The following is a 24,392-nucleotide window of genomic DNA, read 5'->3' on the forward strand; positions in this document are numbered from 1 at the left end:
TTAATATTTTATTTTGATTTTTAGCAACTGCATAAAATTTAAGGTCAATAATTTTGTTTAATATACACATAAATGCAAAGAATTATTAGCCCCACCTTCTAATTATTCAATAATAAAATAGTTCTGACATAACTTTTTTTTCTTCTTTCTCTGATTATAGTCACTCTGAAAATGTCACTTACCTGATTTACCCAACCAGATCCTTAAATGTGTTAATATTTTCTCTGCGAAGGAATCGAACTTTGGACATAAAAACTACTTATAAAAAGAAGTATATATCATTTGTGATAAACCGATGCAGCGTCACGAATGGACTATGTACGGTCACATAATCTTGTGCAAAAGCCAGCATGGTTATGCATTCTCGATACTTGTCAGCTTGAACGAGGCACATCTGGAAGATAGAAAACTTTGAGTTTTCTTTCTAAAAAAGGGTACAACATAGTAACGGTTAAATGAAGTTGTTATTTTCTTTTATTGGCTACAACTTTTATTTTCAAAAAAACCTTCTGTAATAGTTTCATTTCTTCTTCTCTCTATATATAGAAGGGTCGCTTCGCAGCCCAGGTGCCCAGTAAAATCAAAACACTAGGACTCTTTCTATATGGGGCTGCCGTGCCCGAGAGGTATCACCCGCCAAACGCTCGGCAAAGCGTGAGGTGGCGGGTTCGAAACCCGCCGTCAGCCAGGATGCATTATTTTACGTGATGTCCTTCTCTGAATTGATCTTCTTCTTGATAAAGGCTTCTAAGCCTAAATCACGCGCAGACGCCTGCAAGTATTTATATTTTTTTTTAAATGGCGGGCACTTGGGGGTTGTCCCATTGGCCGCTGGAATACCAGAACTGCTTACTCTCTTCTCGTTACCCAGTGGGCACCTGTGGCGAAGCCACGGCGGTGGAGCATCGTCGCCTACGTCACACAACAGCAAACCCGTTTATAGGGCGGGTCACATTCACACAATCACACACAGAGGAGAAAGGACATAGAACACAGAGAGAAAGAAACATCCATGCCCTGAGCAGGATTCGAATTCGCGACCAGTGGCTCCTCAGTCAGGCACGCTAACCACTCGTCCACCAGGTCGGCTGTTTATAATTTTAATGACGCAATAAATCTCGCTATGTAAAAGCGAAAGTCTGTCAAGATGTATGTTCGCTAATAACTCGATATCGAGAGCGCCGATTTGGATCGTGTTTTCTGCACAGTTTACAAATCTACAAGGATCTTCATTGATGAAAACCATTGTTATAGATTAAAACTTGCACGGTCATGGAAACATTTTTACAAAATATTTAAAGAAAGTAGGAGCAGACAAAACCACAGGAAAAAATTAAATATCTTTATAGCTCGCTAAGCACACAGTTTAAGTGCAGAAGGAAAGTGTGCTGAAACAAATATGTAGGCTAACATAAGTTATCGAAAATTCAAGAAATTTTATATTTCACTGCCCAGTGGTAATGTTAAACATAAATACGATTATTCTTATTCGTCTAAACAACATTTCAATTTCTAGGTTTTTAAATCGATTAAATTCTGATAGAGACATTTTAAAACCATCTGTTAATAATAATAATTTATTGTTTGCATACTTTCTGATCACGAATTATAAATTTACAAACTTTATTTTATTTTATAACTGGCTTTGAAAAACCGACTTAATTCTGACAACCTTCAATGTTCAACTCCGCAGCACGTGTAAATTTTTATACCCACCTCAGAAGACAAGAAACCCCCTGGATCGAGCATTGGGACAAACTAGCCTTCGTGGAAGAGTTTTTTTTGGAACTAATCTGCATTTGCGTTACATGGAGAGGAAGATCACGAGAACCTTTAAATTAAAATATTATGAACTTTATAAAAGAGAAAGCCAGTACTAATCGGTTATTGGCTCCATGAAGCCAAGTTCAACAAGAAGGAGAACAATACCAGATTCTGATTTTCACAGATCCCCGGCTACCCCATATGCTATTAATTCCCATATGCTTGTCTCATTGCTTACGCTTTGGGGTGGGCTATCGGATTGTATAATTGAATAATTAATTATTTTATTTTATAAATTTTACTGATCAAGCTTTTTTATAAAGTAGAGAATTAAGTAAGGAGATAAACGAAATTTTTAAGTTAATTTATTGAATGAACAGAAGATATGACATACGAGTAAATAGCATTGTAGTTAACAAGTTTTTCAACTTTTAATTCTATACATTCAAATATAATGATTATAAAGAAATCATATCATTAATCAAAAATGTATTACATTAAATTATATGCATTTTAATTGAAACGCTAGGTTATACTAAGATTATTAGACCACCGAACAAAACCACTTTGATGGGTTTCATTCGTAGCAGGAGGGGAGAGCACACTTTTTTTTTTAAAGACTTTTCGTATATTTTAGGTTTTATACTATATATATATATATATATATATATATATATATATATATATATATATATATATATATATATATATATATAATAAGTTCTTTTAATATATGGAGGATTGCTAATTATCAAATCAAATGAACTTCTGCACTCTGTTACATACATTTATATATAAATAAACATAGATAGAAAAAATAAATACGCATATATGAATAAAAAAAATAAATAAAACGTTTTCTAAAAACAAAAAGTGTGCCCAGCCCTTTACCATACGCCTGCCGGTTTCATAAGTGAAGTAAATATGTTTCAGATAATACAGAAATTCAATAACATGTTCTGTACAAATTATACAAACATTGAATGATATTTGTTCAATCAAAGTTAACAGTTCGTCTTTGAGCCTTGATATGTCTAGTTCGTATCACAGATCAAAGATCTTAGCATAAATAAATCCCCAGATCTTTACCAAGTATCAGTAATTGAAGTACGACTGTTTTTAATGAGCAATATTAGGTACATGGGTTGTTTTAAAGCTCAATAGCTCTTCACATTTTGCTTAAAAAGCTTGGCAGTGTCGTTATGATTAAACATATAATGATATCTCAACAGGAATAACGATAGTTTTTAAAATTAGCATATGCACTAATAATCTATACATAATAATAAACGCGGCTGTGTGTGTGTGTGTGTCTGTAATTACAATATATCGCCCCAGAAGCCTCGCCCAGGCACGAAACTCGGCACATAATTGTGTTTTGACATAATGAAGAAGTATTTTTTTTCTTTTTCAAAAATTTGGATTAGTTTCTTAGTTATCAGTCATTTTGTAAGAAAATCTATGCTTTTTCGTCTTCAAAGAGCCATATTCAAGAAACTATTAAAAAATGCATATACTTTTCTCCACTCTTATAAATGTATGCTAATGCGAACCTTACAATTGAAATATTAATTTTCGACAACTTAAACCAATGATATACGAAGGAATTAGTAATTTAATTGTAAGATTCGCATTAGTTTACATTTATCAAAGTGGATAAAACTTTAACTTTTGTACTAAAAATGTGGCAACATATTAGATACGTAAATAGAACGCTACGCTTTGATATATTTATCGCTGTTCATAATTGTTATAATAAGTTTTTCTTCTTCTTTCCACGCTCTTTTTTTTTTTTCTTAAGCGAAGACGATAAGGTAAAATTATACTTGAGGATGCCCCTTGGCGAAATTGGTGACTTATGTTTGGCGCTATTCCTGCTTGCGCGGAACACCGTGGTAACAGAAATTACGGCCAAAACATAATGATATTTCAAAAAACATTGGAAATTTCAACAAAACATCGGATAAAGCTTGCAATGAACCCAATATAAGCAAAATTAATAAATCCAATAAAAAGGATCTTGAATCGAAGCAAAGATTAATGGAGTAGGTGCAGAAAGAAAAGGAAAAAAACAACAACTCACTTCTTCATTAAGCTTGAATGTACTCAGATTTAGGTGCACAGAATTATCTAATAACAGTTAGATACTGTCTAAATTTATCGTGAATAGAATCTGTGTACCTCCATCGTCACATAAATTCGGCGAAATATGAATCGAAAATGGCGTTTGTGGTACCGATCTGGTGATGACATTTTTTTATAAAGTCCCTTTTTATGACTGCCCACATACCTTCGATCTTATTGACCAGAAGTAAAAGTAACCTTACCAGCCGGTATCTAACGAAGAACTAATGGACCTCTGAAATTACGCATACCGTTGAACATTAATAACGCTAAAATCTAAACCGTTGAGAATCACGATTGGGTTTCAACATCGCCCAGCTTGGCGATCAACCGCGATCACAACTTGGCGAGAATCAAGGGGCACCCTCAAATATAGTCTACCCGACGTTAATTTTTGTAGCGATATAGAAATAGAAATTGATACCATAAAAAAATTATAGAGAAATAGATACCATAAAAAATTATTTCGTTTTCGTGTTCTTTTCATGTATTTAAAGCAACTTTTGTATGCTTTTACAATTTCTGAGGCCTTTTTTTAAGAAAAAAAACAAGTCTCCACCTGATAGTTATATTATAGGTTAGGTTACCATAGCAAAGTTACATCTTCAAACATCCTCAAGAGCTATAACACATCTGCAGCAGAACTGGATATGAAGACAAAATTGCAGGACAGAAACACTTTAATTGTCCACTAATCTTCAGATTTCCTGCTATGTTTTAAAAAACTTTATTTGTGGAAACCTTTAGCGTGGCGGACAGATGGCCGCCTTAGGCGGCTAGTTTGCAATAACAGCAGATGTGCAATCAGCGGTATCCTTTATGATGCAATTGAGCGTATTTTTCATAGTAACACTCTATTTCTCTTTGGCACCAATCTTTGGCATTGTAATGAATATTATCACCATCATATTCAGCTGGTAAAATATCTTTTGGAAGGTATTTTTGTAAGTGCTTTGTATCGCTTCCGTGGAAGTGGAACTAAAAAGAAAAAAATAACATCATTTAGGTATTGGCGAGGTGTTGATTTGCCTCGACACAAAAAAAATGCTGGCAACCATTTTCGGGACCGAGTTTTCTCTGACAACTAACAAATTTTTTTTCAGTGATTTTCACCATTTTACAATGTAGGTCCAATGGCAAAAATTATTTTATCACACTTATGGTTGTCATATTTAAAATAAAACTATGATTAATTATCTAATTTAAATTAATATCAATTTTATAAATAATTACGTAATTTTATTATAAATTTTTTAATCATATCCGGTGTAAATAAATATGAAATTCTTCCTGACTGTAAAGGGTTAGTATATAACTTTTGCTGCTAGTAAGAAAAATATTTTCTAAATCTACCGTAACAGTCGGACTGTACGAATGCATTAGTGATATAAAAAAGCAACAACAATTACTTTAAATTGAGAAGTTTTTTCTAAGCAATTCTGTAAATTATTGATAATTTTGTACTTATAGTCTTTGATGGGGCGCAACATAGAGCTATCTCCTTGTTGATGCAAACTCGGCAGCATTCTAGTAGCTTCAAAATGGTTTACAGGTTCGGCAATTTTTTGAACCCATGAATAGGTAGCACCTGTGTCAATGAGCAGCTCTTATAACACGTTCACGCCGGGTGTTGCGCCTGAAACCGGGACGGAAACGAGAAAATACTGGTAGAAGAACTATTTCAATATTATATAATATTCGGGAGGAGTTAATCTATTCTCAACAATAACAATTCACTGTAAGGAAATTTATCACGGCGAAGAAGCAATTCTATATAAAAATGGCATCCATTAAAAACAATTGGTAGTTATGGACTTTTATTATTTCCGGAAAAAAACTAAAAAATGAAATTTATTTGTTACCAGTTTTTACTCCGGTGCGCCGCCCGATAAGACAATCTCGGGTGACCCACCGGTGGGTCACCCCGGCGTGAACGTGTTAAAGGAGACTCAGAAACTGCGCTTTATTGGCAAGGAGCTCTTGCAATCTGGCAATGATTTCGGTCAATTCTGTTCTTTAACACTTTTTGCACTCGGATGTCCCCACGGAGGCACCATCAACAATCACCACTTTAAAATTAAGAAATTTTATACCTTAATAACTAGTAACCACATTATTTCAAGGATTTTAAAATTGTATAACAATAATATATTGTGTATTTTTAAACGCTATAGTGCTGATATTAAATCAAACAGCATTTAAAAGTACTCGCAGTGCAAAGGGTTAATCTTTTGTTTATTTGTCTACCCATTAGACAAAGTTTCTTTTTGCCAATGAATGTAGTATGAAGAGAAGTTCACAACATAAAATATTTAAATCTATATAATTTGAACAATTAATTGATTTGTACTATATTGTATTGATTGTCAATTTGCAGGATTAAATAACGCCATATTCCCACAAATATTTGAATGCTACAGGAGGAAACTATGCTTTTTCTGTAGCATGATATTTTTGGCAGATATTTTATAGTATTTTTTACCCATTTTTTATTATATTATAATGTAAAGAAAGGTTTTGCTTTAATTATGAATAATGTCAACTATAAGTATTAGAGGTAGTTACGATTGGATAATTAAAGTGCTAAAAATAGACTAAAATGAATTAAGTTTTTACACTTTTTACATTTTTAGTCGCCTGTGGCATCCTCGCAATATTTTTTGTATGTATTTTTACAAAGATACGTACCACCAGAATAATTGCAGTACGAATCATAATCCCAAATCTCTACAACAAATCTCTATCCCTTCATTTGCTCATCTTAGATGAAGAAGCAGATAGCCTGCAGGATTAGGTATTTCTGATAAAAGATTATATAAGCAATAAACTTGAACCTGTTATACGGCGTCCTGTTATAAATGAAAAAATAGTAGGAGAATTGGTGATACTTTTCCTAACTCTCTAGTTAAAATAAGATATTTTTATTTATTAGATCTTATTAATAATTTAAAGGATTTTATTTAGCTTTAAAACCTAAAATTAAATTGCAATTTTTAAAGTGGAATTTTTATTTATTTTGTTATTATTTTGCTACATGGGTACAACTTTTAAATCATTTATAAGACAGGTCAAAATACTTTACCCTCTTCTTGATCTTTTCAGTCTGAAATACCTTTAGGACACTGTAGACGTAACCAAAGAGAAATGATTCATTAACTATGTGGATGCCTTTAAATCTTACTGGAAGTGCATTCTAAATAAAAATAAAATAATTAGTACAAAGATTTTTGTCAGAGTTCGTACAGTCTGGAAATTTTTTAAAGTGACAGTAAAAGTGAGATAAATCTAGATATTTTAAGCTACAAATAAACTTCTTATTTGTTGTTGTCGTAGGCCATTAAGGCAAGGGAGTGCGATTGTTCTTGTTTTCAAGTGGTGCCATCTATGGACAAGAATTAATTTTTTATTTAAAAGAAACATATATGGGTGCAAAAAGTACTTTGGGAATAATTTTGATCTTTATCAGAGTTCGTACAGTCTGGAAATTTTTTAAAGTGGCTGTAAAAGTGAGATAAATCTAGATATTTTTAACTACAAATAAACTTCTTATTTGTTGTTGTCGTAGGCCATTAAGGCAAGGGAGAGTGATTGTTCTTGTTTTCAAGTGGCGCCATCTATGGCCCAGAATTAATTTTTTATTTAACACGTTCACGCCGGGGGTTGCGCCTGAAAGTGGGACGAAAAAGAGAAAATACTGGTAGAAGAACTGTTTCAATATTAAATAATATTCGTGTGGAGTTAATCTATTCTCAATAATAACAATTCACTGTAAGGAAATATATCACGGCGAAGAAGCAATTCAATATAAAAATTGCATCCGTTAAAAACAATTGGTAGTTATGGATTTTTATTATTCCCGGAAAAACACTAAAAAATGAAATTTATTTGGTACCAGTTTTTACTCCGGTGCGCCGCCCGATGAGACAATCTAACGTGATCCACCGGTGGGTCACCCCGGCGTGAGCGTGTTAAATAGAAAGATAAGATAATACCGGTAAAATAATTTCATACGTAATTGACTTGTAATATATTAGTGGTATTTATGGCATTTCGTACATGATTGGAAGAGTAGAATTACCACCCGAATTCAAATGGTTGAAACCCTGTGCCGAACTACTTCCAAACGGGCAAGTCATGCATGTATTTTCAGGGTGGTAATCACTGTAAAGCAAATATTACTGGCAGAAAAATTATTCTTTACATGTTTATTTGTGTGCTTCATCTATTTAATTCTCCACTACTTAGTTCAAAATAAAAATTATATAGTTACACTTTGAACTGTAATGCATTTGATATATTAGAATTAAAGTGAAAACAGAATTAAGTCTGTTAAATTAGCCATTCCCGCATTTAAGCTATCGCCTTCTCGTCGTGTTATTCATCATGATTCTGCGCATTTATGATTCATGCGTCTAAAAGTTCTAAACGTTAGCTACAGATCTGCTTCATAAAATTTGATTACCGAATTAATTTTTAGCCCCTTTGAACATTCGTTCGAATTAAAGGACTGTTATTTTAATAACAAAACGCAGAAAGTAGTATCACAGCTATTTTAAAATTGGGATATATTTTACAGAAACAAGATAGTTCTCTCTACCGAAATATACTTAAAATATTAATATTAAATTTGGATCTGAAGCTCAATTACAGTCTTTTTTAAACGTTATAGTGTTAGATAACAAAAATTAATCTCTTGGTTTAAAATATTATACATAACCACTTTTTTTTCCTCACCTAAGTACTTTTCATACAAAGATCACTTCTTGCGACTGAGCTTAAATGGGTTTAATACAGAGATGCCAACTTGCTCCGGACAGCAAATATATATTTTAAAGTGGTATTTTATCAATTGTAATTTTTGGTTTAATAAATTCAATTTAGTAGATTTTTATCCACCACTATTTCTAAATAATTTGTAGGCTTATATAATTCACCACTTTGGAGTATTAATGTCATGCTATTCCTTTTATAAAGCAAGCAAAAATAGTCAGATATTTGCTAAATTTACTGTGTAGTTATTTGCCGTTTTATTAATTATTTCGGCGTGTCCGGAGCAGTTGGCATATCTGTTAATATAGTGGTAGTTAAGGCATTTAAATGCAATCTGACGCATCTGTTTAATGCAAAAATAACGGAAATAGAATAATCTTTTTTTCTTTTTTTTAAATTATTTAAATTATAAAAAACCAAAACATTACATACTCTGAGTGCGTTAGAAAGCAATTGAATATATCTAGGTGTGATTTGGCGTATATGTTTCATGCAAGTACCCTGCATGTCGACTACAATTTGCGTTCCACAAACTTGAGTTGCTGGGTCTTCTACAGCACTCAAAATTGTCGCTGTCATTGCAGTAAGAACAACTTGAAAAGAAAAAATATCTGGATCCCATTTGGCTGTAATCAAATATACCAATAAATAATTTCAAGAAATATGCGCAAAAGAGACAAAGGACATCTGTTACAAAAAATAGGGTATTATGAGATTGACAAATATAAAAAAAGAATACACCTGATGTAGAAAATGAGGACATGTTTTGCACCAAAAATAACCTCATTAATAAACCTAATATACCTCTATGTGTCAACCTCATTTACACCTTACAAAATCAGCCTCATATGTAACTCAGAAATAAATTTAGCTTAGATCGGGAGGAAATTATTCACACCTCAAATATACGTATTTGCTTGAGGTGTGGAAAAATAATCCCTACAACTTCAAAACAACTTCCCTAAGCTGATTGCTCTAAAGTAGATTTTCATCATCTTCGAAACAACCTCAATTGTGAATAAAACAACTGGGTAGCAAATTTTAAAAGTGGTAGCGAAAGTTAGAAAATAAAATGTATTTTTATGAATCCTTGCCCACCACTGCGCTTAATGTTTTTTTTAAAAAATATACTTATCTAGTAGCAACGCAAGAGATATTGCATCATTCCATTCGACGTTGCCTGTGAAGGATCCTCGATATCCAGAGAAGGCAAGAAAGGATCCCGAGCGGTTTTCCGTGTGTTTAGTGGGTCCCGCGTGAAGCAGAAGCAAGACTGTTCCTGCCTGTCCTTCAAAGCTCTTTTTTATATTGCCTCTGGTATGGTATTGACTGACTCGTGGTGGATGTCTTGTGCTATAGAAGCATCCCGGGGACAACTAAACGACGAGTCGGTGTTTGTTTTTTCTGGGTGGGTTCAGAGATTCATCCGGCTCCACTTCAGCGTAATGGAAAATATGGATCGCAACATGGATTTCCATGAGATAGAGAATTCCGTTTCGGTTAATAGTGCAACGGAAGACAGGCCCTTTTAAGGGCCAGCAAATTTCATTATCTGCTAACGCAGTTGAACTAACTGAGATAAACCCAACGTGGATTAAAATTAATTTAGGAGATAGTTTAGATGATAATTACGATTCGGCGTCAGAAATTACTAAAATATATAACTGCGATGACGCCAGACATGCTATTTTAGTCTCTGAGACGTATGGCAAAGCGTTATGCTAACTTTCAAGTGTAGTTATTTTTAATTTTGACCTCATCCAAGAAAATACTAGATATAGCCCGGCGACTGCACTCTTCCTTTCGAAAGGGGTATTCCCAAAGAAATTCCGTAAATAATGTATCTAATTTTCTCTCCCCATTGTATTTAGTGTTTTTATTAATTTTTTCGCTTTATCTTATTTTTTATATTTTGTATTTTCATTATGTATAATCAGGACTGTTCCTGGAGAGCAACCTGTGAAAGCCGTGGAAAACAGCGGGGGAAACAGGTCTCCAGAACGTTGGCCACTCCCTACCCCCATCATCATTGCTGCACTCCGCAAATTTTATTACATCACTCAATCAGATGGATGAGTTAAAGCCCTTAAATGGACTGTGTACTCAGATAACAAACACATATAGGTATATAGAGTTTTTGCATTTTTAGTATTATAGTAAACGCAAATTCGGAATTTAAATGAAGTACCAAAACGTATTCCTGTCTATCGAACTTTTTGTTTCAAACCTCAGCACTGATGTTAGTACTAGTTCATGTTACTTAAACAGCCGTCTGTGCTTTGCATATCGTGTTGTTGTTAGATTTTAAGTATGGTGAGTGACTATGTAATGTTAATTAAGCACAAGTTTACTTACATATTTTAAAAATAATAACGACGCTACCATTTTCATCTCTGTATGGCAAACAGCTGGCAGCACCACAATCTAATAATTTTTTCAAAGTGTCAAGATCCAAGTTTTCAGGGTACACATCAGGGAAGTTCTTTCTTACAGTGAAAAAATGGTGCAAACGCTCCATTGCATCTTTAACTTTAAATTTCCTTGCTCTCAGAAATTGCAATAAAGAAGCATCATCTGTCCAACAGTCTAGATCTGTTTTTTTCTGTAAAACATTGACAAATGAAAAAAATTAGCAACTTTATTATAGCATATTTCTTTCAGCTTAATATTCAGTTTAAATATAAAATTTTTTTTGTTTTAAGTATAAATAATTTTCAATGTAAGTTATGGTGGTATTTGTGATTTTAGATTAGGTAAATAAAATAAAGATTTTCTACTACTTCTTACATTTTTAGTTGCTTGAGGAATCCCTGAAAGTGCAATTGGAATTTGAAAGAAAACTTCAATTGGGGGAACATTATTATAATTTACCAAGGTTTATACATCTTCATGCGTGCTTTGTATGCATTTATCTATGAATATTTAATTTATTCATATGTGTGTAGAGGTGGTTAAAATTATTTTAATTACGAAGTCAACGAATGAAACAGAAGAGCATAAGTTTTGTTATCACTAAATATATGTATTATGTCTGCAGGGAAGTTCTGCCCTTGCAGAGTACTAAGTGAATCTCACATTAATCGAAAAAGCTCTTTTATAAAAGAAAATGGTAGGATATTTTCCATTTAACTCAATGTTAGTGTTCCTGTTTAAGGATATAGCATATATGGCAAAAAAGAGCACATGCATAAATATTCAAACTTGTAATGAAAATATCCGACAGAACTAAACGGTACATTTATAGATTTAAGGTTAAATGGCCAACCACTATTTTTTTATTATATAAAGCAGCCATTCACATCCTGACGCGGAATGAGTTTTCCGCCAAACCTTATTTAACACGTTGAATTCCATGGGGGTGACCGGCGAAACCAAGATTATTAGAAACACATAATTCGAGTAAATTTCTAATTTTTTAATATTATTATCGTTACTAAAATGTTTTGAAGAAATTAATGCAATATAGAACACACAAAAATAGTTTTATTTATATACACAGAGATGCCAACTTGCTCCTGACAGCGAATAAATATTCTCAAGTGGTAGTTTATTAGTTGTGATTCTTGGTTTAATAAATTCAATTTAGTAAATTTTTTATCCACCTCTATTTCTAAACAATTCGTAGGCTTATATAATTCACCACTTTTTTCCGTTATGTTATTAACATGTGCCATTATTTGTAGCATTTTATGTCATTTGTCTATTGTGTTTGCTTATGTTCTCATTACAGGATGAATGAGAAAAGGGCCACAGGAGACCAGATATGTAATGGTAAAACTAGCAAAATCTGTCTAATATTTGCAAATTTAATTAGTAGATATTTACATTGTGGCCAGACTGGCAAGCCATGTAAAATCAGAGAGGCATTCAACGTGTTAAATATTCCAAAAAATATGGAAGATAAGGGAGTTATATCAATTTTTTAATTTTAAATTAACATTTGAGACAGCTGTATAGTAAAGGCCGAAAAATAGTTTTAAAAAAGTTAATACTAATTAACATCAGCGTTTCGTAAATTATACTTCTAAATATTGGGTTGTCCGGAAATATAGTGCCAATTTAGGATAAGCGGAGCTCGGACAGGTGCGCCGAAAATATTCAAGCTGTAGCAAAATGTACATCATACATAATAAGCAATCTATATTATATAAAACGCTAATACGTATGTATCAATAAAACCGATGATATTTCTTTTCTCGCGTTGGCAACAGTTTTCATTTTTAATTGATAGGATTCGGCGCGCAAGAGCACGTAGTGAGTATCATATGGCTAATCTATATTATATAAAACTCTAATGATTTTAATTGATAGGCTTCGGCGCGCGCAACCCCTGGAACTGCGAAAGCAGTTCCAGGGGTTGGTGAGCACCAGCGAGCAGGGGGCGAAGCCTCCTAGTGTATATATAAATGCATGTCTTGCTTTTAAAATCGAATCATTGCATTTTTTTTGATCACCCGAAAGATTTGGAAAATTATGGCATAAATAGAAGTCTGACACGTGCAGTTGAATTTTACGCCATTCATAGAGATCTTAACATCGACCGTCATTTCAACAAATTAAACAGAAACTTCTTTATTAAAGCCGCCACCTGCGATACCGTGAATTTTAATGATATTTTCGACTGCATAAATCTCAAAGAGGATGCAAAAATTCGACCCATTGCACACTTCTGATATCATACTAACATTTAACAACAAAAACACTCACTGAGTTATTCACACGCAGATTAAGCTTATCCCTGTGAAATAGCAACCCCTCGGGGTCTGATCAGGAGTAAGCTAATCGCTGTAACTTAACTCGTTCACGCCGGGAAAAGTGAAAATACTGGTGGAAGAACTGTTTCAAAATTAGATAATATTAGGGAGGAGTTAATCTATTCTCAACAAAAAAAATTCACTGTAAGGAAATTTATCACGGCGAAGAAGCAATTCAATATAAAAATTGCATTCGTTAAAAACAATTGGTAGTTATGGATTTTTATTATTCTCGGAAAAAAACTAAAAAATAAAATTTATTTGTTACCAGTTTTTACTCCGGTGCGCTGCCAAGATGAGAAAATCAAGCGTGACCCACCGGTAGGTCACCCCGGCGTGAACGTGTTAAGTGTAGAGAGCTACCCGGCACGAGTGGTAATTACCAGGACGGCCGGGTCTCTACTTTAACAGAGCCACACTTACTTACACACATCCTCACATTCCTTTAACTCGCTCGCCTTTTGTATGTATTTCCAAACTGTAAATATTCATTAGTGTTTATTTTCCAATTGTACTTTAATTTTACCTTTTTTCATGTACTTTTTTATTACTTGTAATTTTGTTATTGGCTAATAATGGCAAAGTGCCATTTTTCTTCTCTCAAGAACTCTATTTTGCTCCCCAAACTTTAATTTTGTCATGTATGTTTCTTAGTTTAATTTCAGGATGAATGGGAAAAGGGCAGCAAGGCCTCAGACGCCCAGTTCCACTACAACGAACGAACGAGCAGTTGAATTTTATCAGAATCGAAGTGGCTGCGAAATTACGAACCACTTGAATATTTTTGGTGGACATTTGGGAGCTTTTGGCGACGGCTGCTTTACAAAATTCTTACTTAACCTTTTGCTTACGGCGCATTTTCTTTTTAACCTTTTGCTTACGGTTTATTTTCCTTTTAACCTTTTGCTTACGGTTTATTTTCCTTTTAACCTTTTGCTTACGGCTTATTTTCCTTTTAACCTTTTGCTTAGCATAAAGAAGCCATTCTGGCCGACTTATTGTACTAGCCGTAAGCAAAGGGTTAAACGAAGCAGCCGTCTCCAAAAGCTGCCAAAGTTCCAACTTCGTGAAATCTTTTCCAACGACTATACTTGTTGACAGCTATATAGTACTTACTGATTATGAAACTTCGGAATTCCTCGAGAGCGGGACCTCGATTTTGATCAGTTTCGTTTATTTCTTCTTTGGCTTTAGTAATCATCCAGTCTGTGAGATATCCCATTCGATACGGAAGAAAACCCTTTGCTTCCGTGATTTTGAGCTCATTTTCCAGCAAAAACTGCTTTTGTAAAAATGGCTAGAAGAAAAAAATTATTGTTATTTTTTTTGTCAAGTTTTGAAAAAGAACTTATAATGTATAATTGCCATCTTTTACTGATTTTTCGCAGCATTTTCTTTCTACATTTATAGATAACGCATGTTTGTAAATGCATGATAATATTTCGATGGTGTGTTTAAGCTTTGACAATTTAAAATAGAAATTGTTATACCTACAATTGTCATTTCACTTCCATTTGGGAAAATGTTCCTTGAAAAAAGTAAAATTGGGTTTGTATGAAAATGGAAGAATGTCAATAGAGTGAAATAGGCCGCGATGGCTCAGGGGATAGCGTTCACCCTCTAATGAGGTGGACTGGAGTTCGATCCCGGCGATGGCTGGTCGATACGAAATCTGAATCCGGCTTGCACCGACCACAGTACTGACGTGAAATATCCTCAGTGGTAGACGGATCATGGGTTAGAGTTTCCTTGCCACCAGGCTAACCGTAGGAGGTTCTCGTGGTCTTCCTCTCCATGTAACGCAAATGCGAGCTAGTTTCATCAGGAAGTTCTCCACGAAGGCAAAGTTCTCCTAATACTTGATCCAGGGGTTCCCTTGTCTTCTGGATCGGGTTCAAAATTACAAGGCTGTGGAGTTGAACATTAGTAGTCGTAACCCCAAAAATTGGGTCGGCAGTTCAACGACGATTATAAGAAATAGAGTGAAATAAGTAGGTATTTAAGCAATAATAAAATATGCACTTCTAAAAAAAATGTAGATGTTTAAAATGTCTATGACTCTTTAATAATGTTTTCATTTATTATGTTCAGGATAGAAGCATAACTCAAACCATTAGGTTCGTTTCATTACCAAGTACACGCTCTCTTATGTTGTATTGATGGCAATCAGTACTACTTTTTGGAGTTGTTGTAGTTAGTAATGTATGAATAAGTCTTTCACGCATTTTAAAATTTCTAAAAGCAAAGTATTTTTTTAAAATTATTTAATTTTTCTATAAGTTTTTACGTGCTACTATTTAAACCCCACCCTTCCTCTCCGTGGAACAAAGATTGTCTACGATAATTTAGCTTTATAGGCTATCAGGTGGGTTCATTCTAATACAGGGGTTGGACAAAAATATGGAACATATGTGTACTAACTCTATGTAAAAAAATTTTCTTTTAGCATTAAATTTTAGGAAGATTTTACTTGGCGAAGATTTATTGTACTATTTTAAAGATCATGCTTTACCCTTTTTAGAAATGTTATCATATTTACGCATGCAACATTCGGATTAACCTAAATGAGAATAATTTTTTATCTAGTTTCAATACCAGCGATTTTTTTAATAATTTTACAGAGTGCAATACATACCTGCCAACTTTAACGCATTTGGTGTAAAATTTTATTTTTATATATAAAGTGGTAGTAAATATATACTTTTTCTTCTTTTATAAACTTAATTTTTAAATGATTTTGATCACCACTATACTTAAAAAAATTAAGCATATATATTGATATGTGTTGCTATCATTGTTGTCAGCTTAAGCTTTTTCAAGTACAACGTATTTTCTGGCTTAAAAATTAAATTTTAATTCCATTTTAATACCACTGGAAAATATCAGAATGGAAGGGATTAAAAGTTGGCAGGTATGGCAATATACTCATATATGTTAGAATGCTTTTCAAATTATACTGGTGTAGAAAAATAAAGAATAGGGTTCCCAAGGTCTGGAATTTTTTTTTAAAGTGGTAGCGAAATTGATATATACCTAGATGTTTTAAGCTATCAATAAATATTTAATATGAAGGAAATATACATGGGTGCAAAAATTAATTCGTAAACAATTTCGTAATTCACAAATGAAAGATAATTTTAAGCATTTCTTGAAAAATCTTAGCTACCACTCATTTATTTCCCCAGGTCATGGGAATCCCGAAGAAGCTTTAAAATTCCTAAGCTCATTTTGATTGATAAAAAATTTGCATGAGTAAAATTGTATCATTTCTAAAAGCTTCTAACAAAATCTCACTAACTGTGCCAACAGTAGCCAAACATTTGCTATTATAAGAGATATCGGTTTCCTTCCTGTATTTTGAGTTATGCCCCCAATTTTTTTCTTTCTTTGAAAAAAAAGGAAAATTACAGACGATTAGTAATCTAGACAAATTGTTTTATTAAAAAAAACACTTACCTTCTATTTCTATTTAAATCCAAAAACGTGTGGCCACTTGTTACAATATGTATTTACGATTCGTTTCTAGTAATTAAAGTTTAAACAAAGTTTATTTGCAACCTTTTGCTTCGTAAAAATATAGTGATATCATCCGATTAATCATCACTCAAACACTATTGCCGAATAAAAATGCATACAATTAAGATACAAAGAGAAAGTTTTTGTTTCTAAATTAAATGGAAATATTATCTCATGAATCGTTTATCAATCTGCATAATTCTGTATGCAAGATGATAAAAACTCTCAAATGCTTTTGCAATGCACAAAGAAAGAAAAATGTTTGAAGTTCATAACGCAAGGTCATTTTTATTTATCAGTGTATGTAAAACGATACGTTTTTTTCGCAGCTGGACAAACAAAATAAATGTAATCCAAAGTACTTTAAAAAAACAACAACTTAGCATCATTTTAAGCGATTAGGCGAGCATGATTCTAAATAGTCAACTAATCATACTAAACAATCAACTAAATAATCAGAGATACCAACTTATTCCGGACAACAAATACATATTTTCAAGTGGTAGTCCTATTACCCGCGGTAATAGGAAAACTTTAGTAGTGGTGGTAAATTAAGGTTAATGCTAGATACTTCTTATTTCAACATTGAAGTGTACAGTAAGCAAAATAAAAAAATAGTGCGTGGAGTCCCTCCGCGCGGAAGAAGTGAAACTTCGTAATGTGGAAATGAAAATAGGAAGGAGTAGAAATTGATTTTTAGTGAAATCATATTGTTTCTTTAAGACAAACTTTATTAACAATGCTTACAATTCACACTTGATCGCATCTTTTAATTATCATTTTCGAGTGGAGAAATATCCAAATCTATAACATTTACAATGGGATTATGACAACTAAAGTAAGATACGAAATGTTTGAGTTCTATTTTTTCAATATTTCTTGCAAAAACTGCATCAATGTTAGTTACTCCTTTGATTGTTGGATCATTCCTACCATTTATCATTTCCAATCCAAATTTGTCTTTAAGGAAGGTTAATAATGTTTCAGCTTCAGGTAACGAGAAAATTCACATTAAAATCTCCTGCAAGGATCACAGGCCGCTCACAATAATTAATTTCTTCACCAGTAACGTCTGCCAGAGCTTGTGAACCTGAAGTGGCAATAAAGATTTTGAAATAAATAATTTAATATCCCTCATGGCTGCATTGGGTGAAATATAAATGGCAATTAGAAAAGAGAAAACCTAACAATCAATTGATATTCACAAGAGACGTACCTTGACATAACCTTAAATCCGTCACATTGTCCGTGGGATTATTTTCACTCATTTTTTACAATAGTTATCTACTAAGTTTAAAAATAAAAAATACTACCCTATTAAATTATACTAGGAGGCTTCGCCCCCTGCTCGCCAACCCCCGGAACTGCTTTCGATGCAATATGAAATAGTACTGAACGCCCGATGTAAAGCATCGGCTTCGATGAAGATAATTTTGTGAGAATTTTTTTGATAATTCGGTGAGAATTCACCCGATTAGACATATGATATGCTCACTACGTGCTCTTGCGCGCCGAAGCCTATCAATTAAAACGTATTAGCGTTTTATATAACATGGATTAGCCATATGATGCTCACTACGTGCTCTTGCGCGCCGAATTCAATCAATTAAAAATGAAAACTGTTGCCAGCGCGAGAAAAGAAATATCATCGGTTTTATTGATACATACGTACGTATTAGCGTTTTATATAATACTAGGAGGCTCCGCCCCCTGCTCGCTAACGCTCGCCAACCCCCGAGAATTGCTACGCAGTCCTATGTGGTTCACGCCGTGAACCATGGCTCGCTGCGTCCCCCGCCAATGAACACAATGTTCTAGCACAAAGACATAATATATTATCATCAAAGACATAGTATTTTATCATCAAAGACATAGTATTGTACTTATGTAGATGAATTCTACCAATGTTCTTATTGGCTTTTAAAAAAGTATATTAGCTATTTAGATTGTACATGGTGAAAAAATCAAAACATTAGCTAAATAAGAAACATATTAGCAAAATAAATTATCAAATATTGCTTCACTAATATTCTGCATATTAAAGAGTGAAAATTCAACGCATAAATAAACGCGAAATATAAAAAAATTCAATGCATTCAATACAAACACTTAAACGTTTTTTAGACGTTTAGGTAGCTCCCAGTAGAAAAATATCAATTCAACAGCGGTCTTTTAAAGCATTCTCACTTCAATTAATTAATTAATTCCTAATTGAGTTTAAATTAAATATTGTCATGTTTTTAGTGCATGAATCTGAATTGAACAACCTGATAATGCTCACTCTGGTTATTGTTATTTGGTTGCTCACTACGTGCTCTTGCGCGCCGAATCCAATCAATTAAAAATGAAAACTGTTGCCAGCGCGAGAAAAGAAATATCATGGGTTTTATTGATACATACATACATACGTACGTATTAGCGTTTTATATAATATAGATTAGTGTTTTATATAACATGGATTAGCCATATGATGCTCACTACGTGCTCTTGCGCGCCGAATCCAATCAATTAAAAATGAAAACTGTTGCCAGCGCGAGAAAAGAAATATCATCGGTTTTATTGATACATACGTACGTATTAGCGTTTTATATAATATAGATGTGTATCAAATGAAACTAAAATATTTATAGAAAAACAATACTTTTATGACTTTTAATATTTTTATGCTAGTGAGAACCGAAACAATATGGAAATGAATGAGGGAAAACTGGATCCTACCACGTGATTTCCCGGCCAATAAAAATGTAGCGTTAAACGTTTAACGTAACCTTGTTGGAAGTCGCATAAGAAGTATCACTTAAAAAAAAAAAAAAAAAAAAATGAACCGACAATTCTGAATAACTTCTAATCCAATGATCGGAACGTCATGATTAAGGGCTCAATCTTAACTGTTCGAGGGGGTGACCTCAAATATGTTTATTGTTAAGTGCACACGATATTTTAAGTTACGTAATTAGACACAAAAACGTACTCTGTCTCAATAAACATACCTTTTTTTTTAACAGACTCGGATTTTTGACCTCCAAAATATAGGTGGTAGCCGCAATCTGGGAAATATGGTCCCCATAGTTTAATCAGGAGAGCACTCCAAAGTTTGGACTCCAGAATGTTAATTTTGCTTTTTGCGTATTTCGCTATATCTCGAGAAGTTTTTAAGCGAATTGAAAGATTTTTGCATACAATTATAAAATTCGTCTATCCAAAGATAATCCCATGCAAAAAGTAAGTTTTAGTAAATATTTACTATTTTTTATTATTTTATTGAAGAATAGTCGAAAAAAAATCTTCCTTTATTTTTAGTTTTATATTTGCAAATAAATCTAAGGTATTCATCCTTTCGCCATTCTTTTTTCATTTTTTTATAAACATCAGAAGGCGAATGTTAATTGACATTATAAAAAAAAACAGATTCAATGAGGAATAAGCATAACATTGACTTTTACATCATTATTAGCTTAGTTAAAGAAAATTAAACAAAATAAGTATTATTTTTAAGACTATTACTTGTACACAAATACCTACTTTCTCCGGAAAATACACTTTTATTTAAGAGTTATTTGTATTTTTTCATTAATTTATTTTTATTAAGTGTTTAAATTTAGTTTTTTTTTAAAAATAAAAATATTAGCGTATTTTACGCATTATCAGAAAGGAAGAATTACATTTGAAAATAACTAACAATGTAAATTTTTATTTGCCGTGTTTTGTGGGTCTGAGGTTCTGGTCTTTCTGTTGTATATTTAGTACCACAATATCAGTTGTACTTAAAATCACATCTAGTTAAGCATTATTAGCGTCAATAACAGTTTGGTGACTCTTATGCTCGTCTCCAAAATGCAGTAGAACCTTTCCTTCGAATGTTTAAAACGTTTTAGCCGGAGTGACCCACCGCTGGGTCACGCTTGATTGTCTCATCGGGCGGCGCACCGGAGTAAAAACTGGTAACAAATAAATTTCATTTTTTAGTTTTTTTCCGGGAAGAATAAAAATCCAGAACTACCAATTGTTATAATTAATTGCTTCTTCGCCGTGATAAATTTCCTTACAGTGAATTGTTATTGCTGAGAATAGATTAACTCTTCCCGAATATTATCTAATATTGAAATAGTTCTTCTATCAGTATTTTCGCTTTTCCGTCCCGCTTTCAGGCGCAACACCCGGCGTGAACGTGTTAAAGGGGTTTTCGAAAGTTTGTGGTTAAAACGAGGGCTAAATAGAATAGAAGGGCTAGTTCACTCCGCTCTTACAGCTGAAGCTACGATTTCCCTCCTCATGACGTCACTGTGTCGACAGATCTCGGAGATCGCAAGCAAAGATATTATGATAACTTTGCATCTTTCTCTTTGTAAAAATAAGTTAGATATTTTCTGGTTATTAGCTTTCAAACTTTACGTAATTAACACTTTATTTCCGTTCATAAACATAGTTCAAAAAAACTTTCTTAGCCATTATATTAAAAAAATACCATTTTAAACTTAGATTTTTTAGAACCGATTAGACCACTGTGAAGGATATCCACTTTCCAAACGAGTCATTTAATACAAAATCTAGTTAAAATAAGAAAGTGGTAGCAAATATATGATTAAAAATTTGTTTTATTTATGAATATTGTTGGTTTGCCTTATTCACTTGTCAACCACTACAGCTTCAATTCTCAAATATATATGATTAATTTCTCTCAATTACTTTTAGAGTAGCACAATGAGCACAAATACATACCTGCCAGCTTTCACTCTTTCCGAGAATGGATTTTCCATAGAGTTATAAATAAGGAGTGGGCATTCCTCTCCTTCCCTATTGGCGCGAGTGAAGTAACTGTCAATTAGCGGCGGCCATGTTGGTATAACCAGAAACTTCGCGGAGTCGCTCAGGTTTCAAGAGGAAGAGTTAGTTTTTTTTGATATTTTCTCTTATGATTGGAAAATTTCGAAAACGAGATTGAAATAGTTTTGTTGTTAATACATAACACCTTTTTTCATTCAATTTTTCAACATTAGTTTCTTTTCTTCTTCCCAAAAAATAACGTTTTAAGATAGCTCTATTTTACAACTGAATTAAAAAAAGAGCTTTACAGCAGTTTTCTGGAACTTAGGTTCCTTTATATTTTATGTAGGCATTAAAAGTAATATATTATTGCTATTTAAGGGGGCAGCTCTCCAATTAAAAATTTATTCAAAGAATATCACATTAAAACCACACTATTTTGAATCTAAACAAAATAATATGAAACGCACTTTTCTTTGAAGTTAGAATATTTAATGGGAAAAATATTGGTTTGTGCTAAAAGAATAGCAATAATCAACATTAAGCTATTTGAGTAAACGCTTGGGTTATAAAACTAGTCCATAACATACTTTTTATTACTAAACAAAGAAGTCTAATTTTTTTTTTTTTTTTTTTTTTTTTTGCTAAGCACTTGATCATATGAAGTGTACAAAACTGTAATTTACAAATAGCAACGTAAAATAACTGTGTATTTATTTTTAGAGGTAAATATTCACAGTATTTAATATATAGTAATATTTATTTTCCAATTGAGGTTTAAACTCCACTCATGAAATTCTCTATCTCATTCACAAAATACATGAAGTGGTGAGCAAATAAATGATCGATAATAAATGCCCAGTCATTATTATCTGTAATGAATGCTCTATAATAAATTATAGCTTTGACACAGCAATTGAAACGTTAGTAGAGGAAGGTGGAGGCTGAGATGAAACAAATTTTAAAGCTTTTAAGGAACTTTAAAAGATAAAATGAATACTAAAGCCATTTTAAGGCACATAGAAATCCTGGAAAGTACTAGATTTAAATGTCAACACTTTGAAAATTCAATGAGTAAATATATAATTACTTGCTGCTTTTTAGCTGGGTTTGAAAAAAACCAACCCGCCTGGGTTTTATTAAAAAATCCCGGGGGAAATTGGCTTTTTTCTGTGTAAATATTTTTATTTATTAAAAAGTGTCGTATAAGCTTAAAAATAGAAATAAATCCAAAAAGTTATTTTAATTTTGCTATATGTATTTTATGTTAAGTTTAAATAGCGCATTATCACTAGTATATGTTTGAATATTCTTTAGTGTTAAGTAAATAATGTTTCACAATTTTTAACTCAAGCATTGCAAAATCTAAATGCAGTAATATAAAAGGAGCAAGCTTATGAATCTTTTGGTTTTTACACACATTTATTTACTATATATATATATATATATATATATATATATATATATATATATATATATATATATATATATATATATATATATATATATATATATATATATATATTCTAAAATTTAATCTGACTTTTGACTTTAATAAAAAACTGAAATAAATATTTAATGGTTTTCTATGTTTTTATAATAAGATTAATAGAAATTGAAATTAAAATTACGTATAATTATAAAGAGTATCAGGTACTTGTCCCATTTTTTTCAAATAAATGAAGAGAGAAAATGATAAAGAAAATGATTTCATTTTTAGATAAATAATTTTAAAAAGTTCTCTAATAAAAAGTTTTAGCTTACTTATTTAAAGTCAGAAAATAAAACTGTTTAAATTTGCTAATGTATCACTTAGTAAAAAAAAAAAAAAACTGTTTCTTTTCAATTTTTTAAACGTATGAATTAATAATTATAACCTGTTTATTAATATATAAAGCATGCAACTATATTTGAAAAATTTATCTTTTCAGACTGTATTGTTTAAATTTCTATTTGATTTAATATCATTTTCAACAATGGACTAATTGCTAAAATAAAATCTATTACTCAGTTTGAAGAATGTTTAAACACATACAGCTCCAGTTCAACGAAGTTCGATTTGTTTTGGTTGTACCAATATGGCGCCGCGGTTGCTGTCAAGGCTTCACGAGTTTACGGGCATGCCGTCTCCTCCTATTTATTACTCTATGGAATTTTCAGAGTGGTTGTAAAACAATAAACGAAAAACAATCTAGCTCAAAATTATAATTACATTTTGTTCGCGTTGAAATTCGCTTGCTTAAAGATTATTATGCTCTGATATATTAATTGTAATTATTTATATGTAGTGGTGGTCAAACTCATTTATAATTATCATTATAACTAAAAAAGTTAATTGGAATAACTTGAGTATTGCTATCACTTTAAATACGAAAATAAAATCTTCCGGAAAATCCGGAAGAGTTGGCAGGTATGCAAATGGTACACTTTTTTAAATAGTCTGCGTAGGCTACTTATAAAATAACGTGTGGAGGCTTTCTAATGTAGGAGGTGATGCCCTTATTCGATTCATCATGAATTTGTGTTCAGTTAGTGTTGAGTCGTTATGGTAAGCAGGCAGTGAGGTTAGATCATGGTGGTGGCAATTCTTCTAAATAAAATTTAATGTACCAATTATTAAGTATTACATTTTAACCTGTTAGTGCCCAGCGTCCAATTCATAGGACAGTTTCCTTTTCAAAAACATATATTGTGGTAGGA

General features: G+C 32.4%; 1 protein-coding gene across 2 annotated transcripts; it reads right to left on the bottom strand.

The window, feature by feature from the left end:
• Positions 1-2,441: 2,441 nt before the first annotated feature.
• LOC122272388 (alpha-tocopherol transfer protein) lies at positions 2,442-17,092 on the bottom strand. Of its 2 annotated transcripts, none has more exons than XM_087163810.1 (6): positions 16,869-17,092; positions 14,529-14,709; positions 11,041-11,260; positions 9,091-9,284; positions 6,971-7,081; positions 2,442-4,866 (listed from the first exon to the last, which is right to left on the bottom strand). In XM_087163810.1, the coding sequence occupies exons 3-6, from the start codon at positions 11,174-11,176 to the stop codon at positions 4,693-4,695; spliced, it is 615 nt and encodes a 204-aa protein (XP_087019936.1). In that variant the 5' UTR covers positions 11,177-11,260; positions 14,529-14,709; positions 16,869-17,092; the 3' UTR covers positions 2,442-4,692. The 2 variants fall into 2 exon arrangements, with proteins under 2 accessions (XP_087019936.1, XP_042911968.2); XM_043056034.3 differs by having other exon boundaries at positions 11,014-11,260; positions 16,869-17,082.
• Positions 17,093-24,392: the final 7,300 nt, after the last annotated feature.

The sequence above is a fragment of the Parasteatoda tepidariorum genome, chromosome 5, assembly GCF_982258835.1.
Source record: "Parasteatoda tepidariorum strain Cologne lab strain chromosome 5, Ptep-v5.0, whole genome shotgun sequence".
In the NCBI taxonomy this organism is placed as follows: Eukaryota; Metazoa; Arthropoda; class Arachnida; order Araneae; family Theridiidae; genus Parasteatoda; species Parasteatoda tepidariorum.

Bases quoted from the DNA above. Each gene is read 5' to 3' on its own strand.
- LOC122272388 (XM_043056034.3), bottom strand. From the start codon at position 11,176: ATGGAGCGTTTGCACCATTTTTTCACTGTAAGAAAGAACTTCCCTGAT. The intron at 7,082-9,090 runs GTATGTAATGTT...ATTTTTATTTAG, and splicing joins TGCTTTCTAACGCACTCAGA to AATGCACTTCCAGTAAGATT. The intron at 4,867-6,970 runs GTAAAGTATTTT...TTTTCTTTTTAG, and splicing joins CTGAAAAGATCAAGAAGAGG to TTCCACTTCCACGGAAGCGA.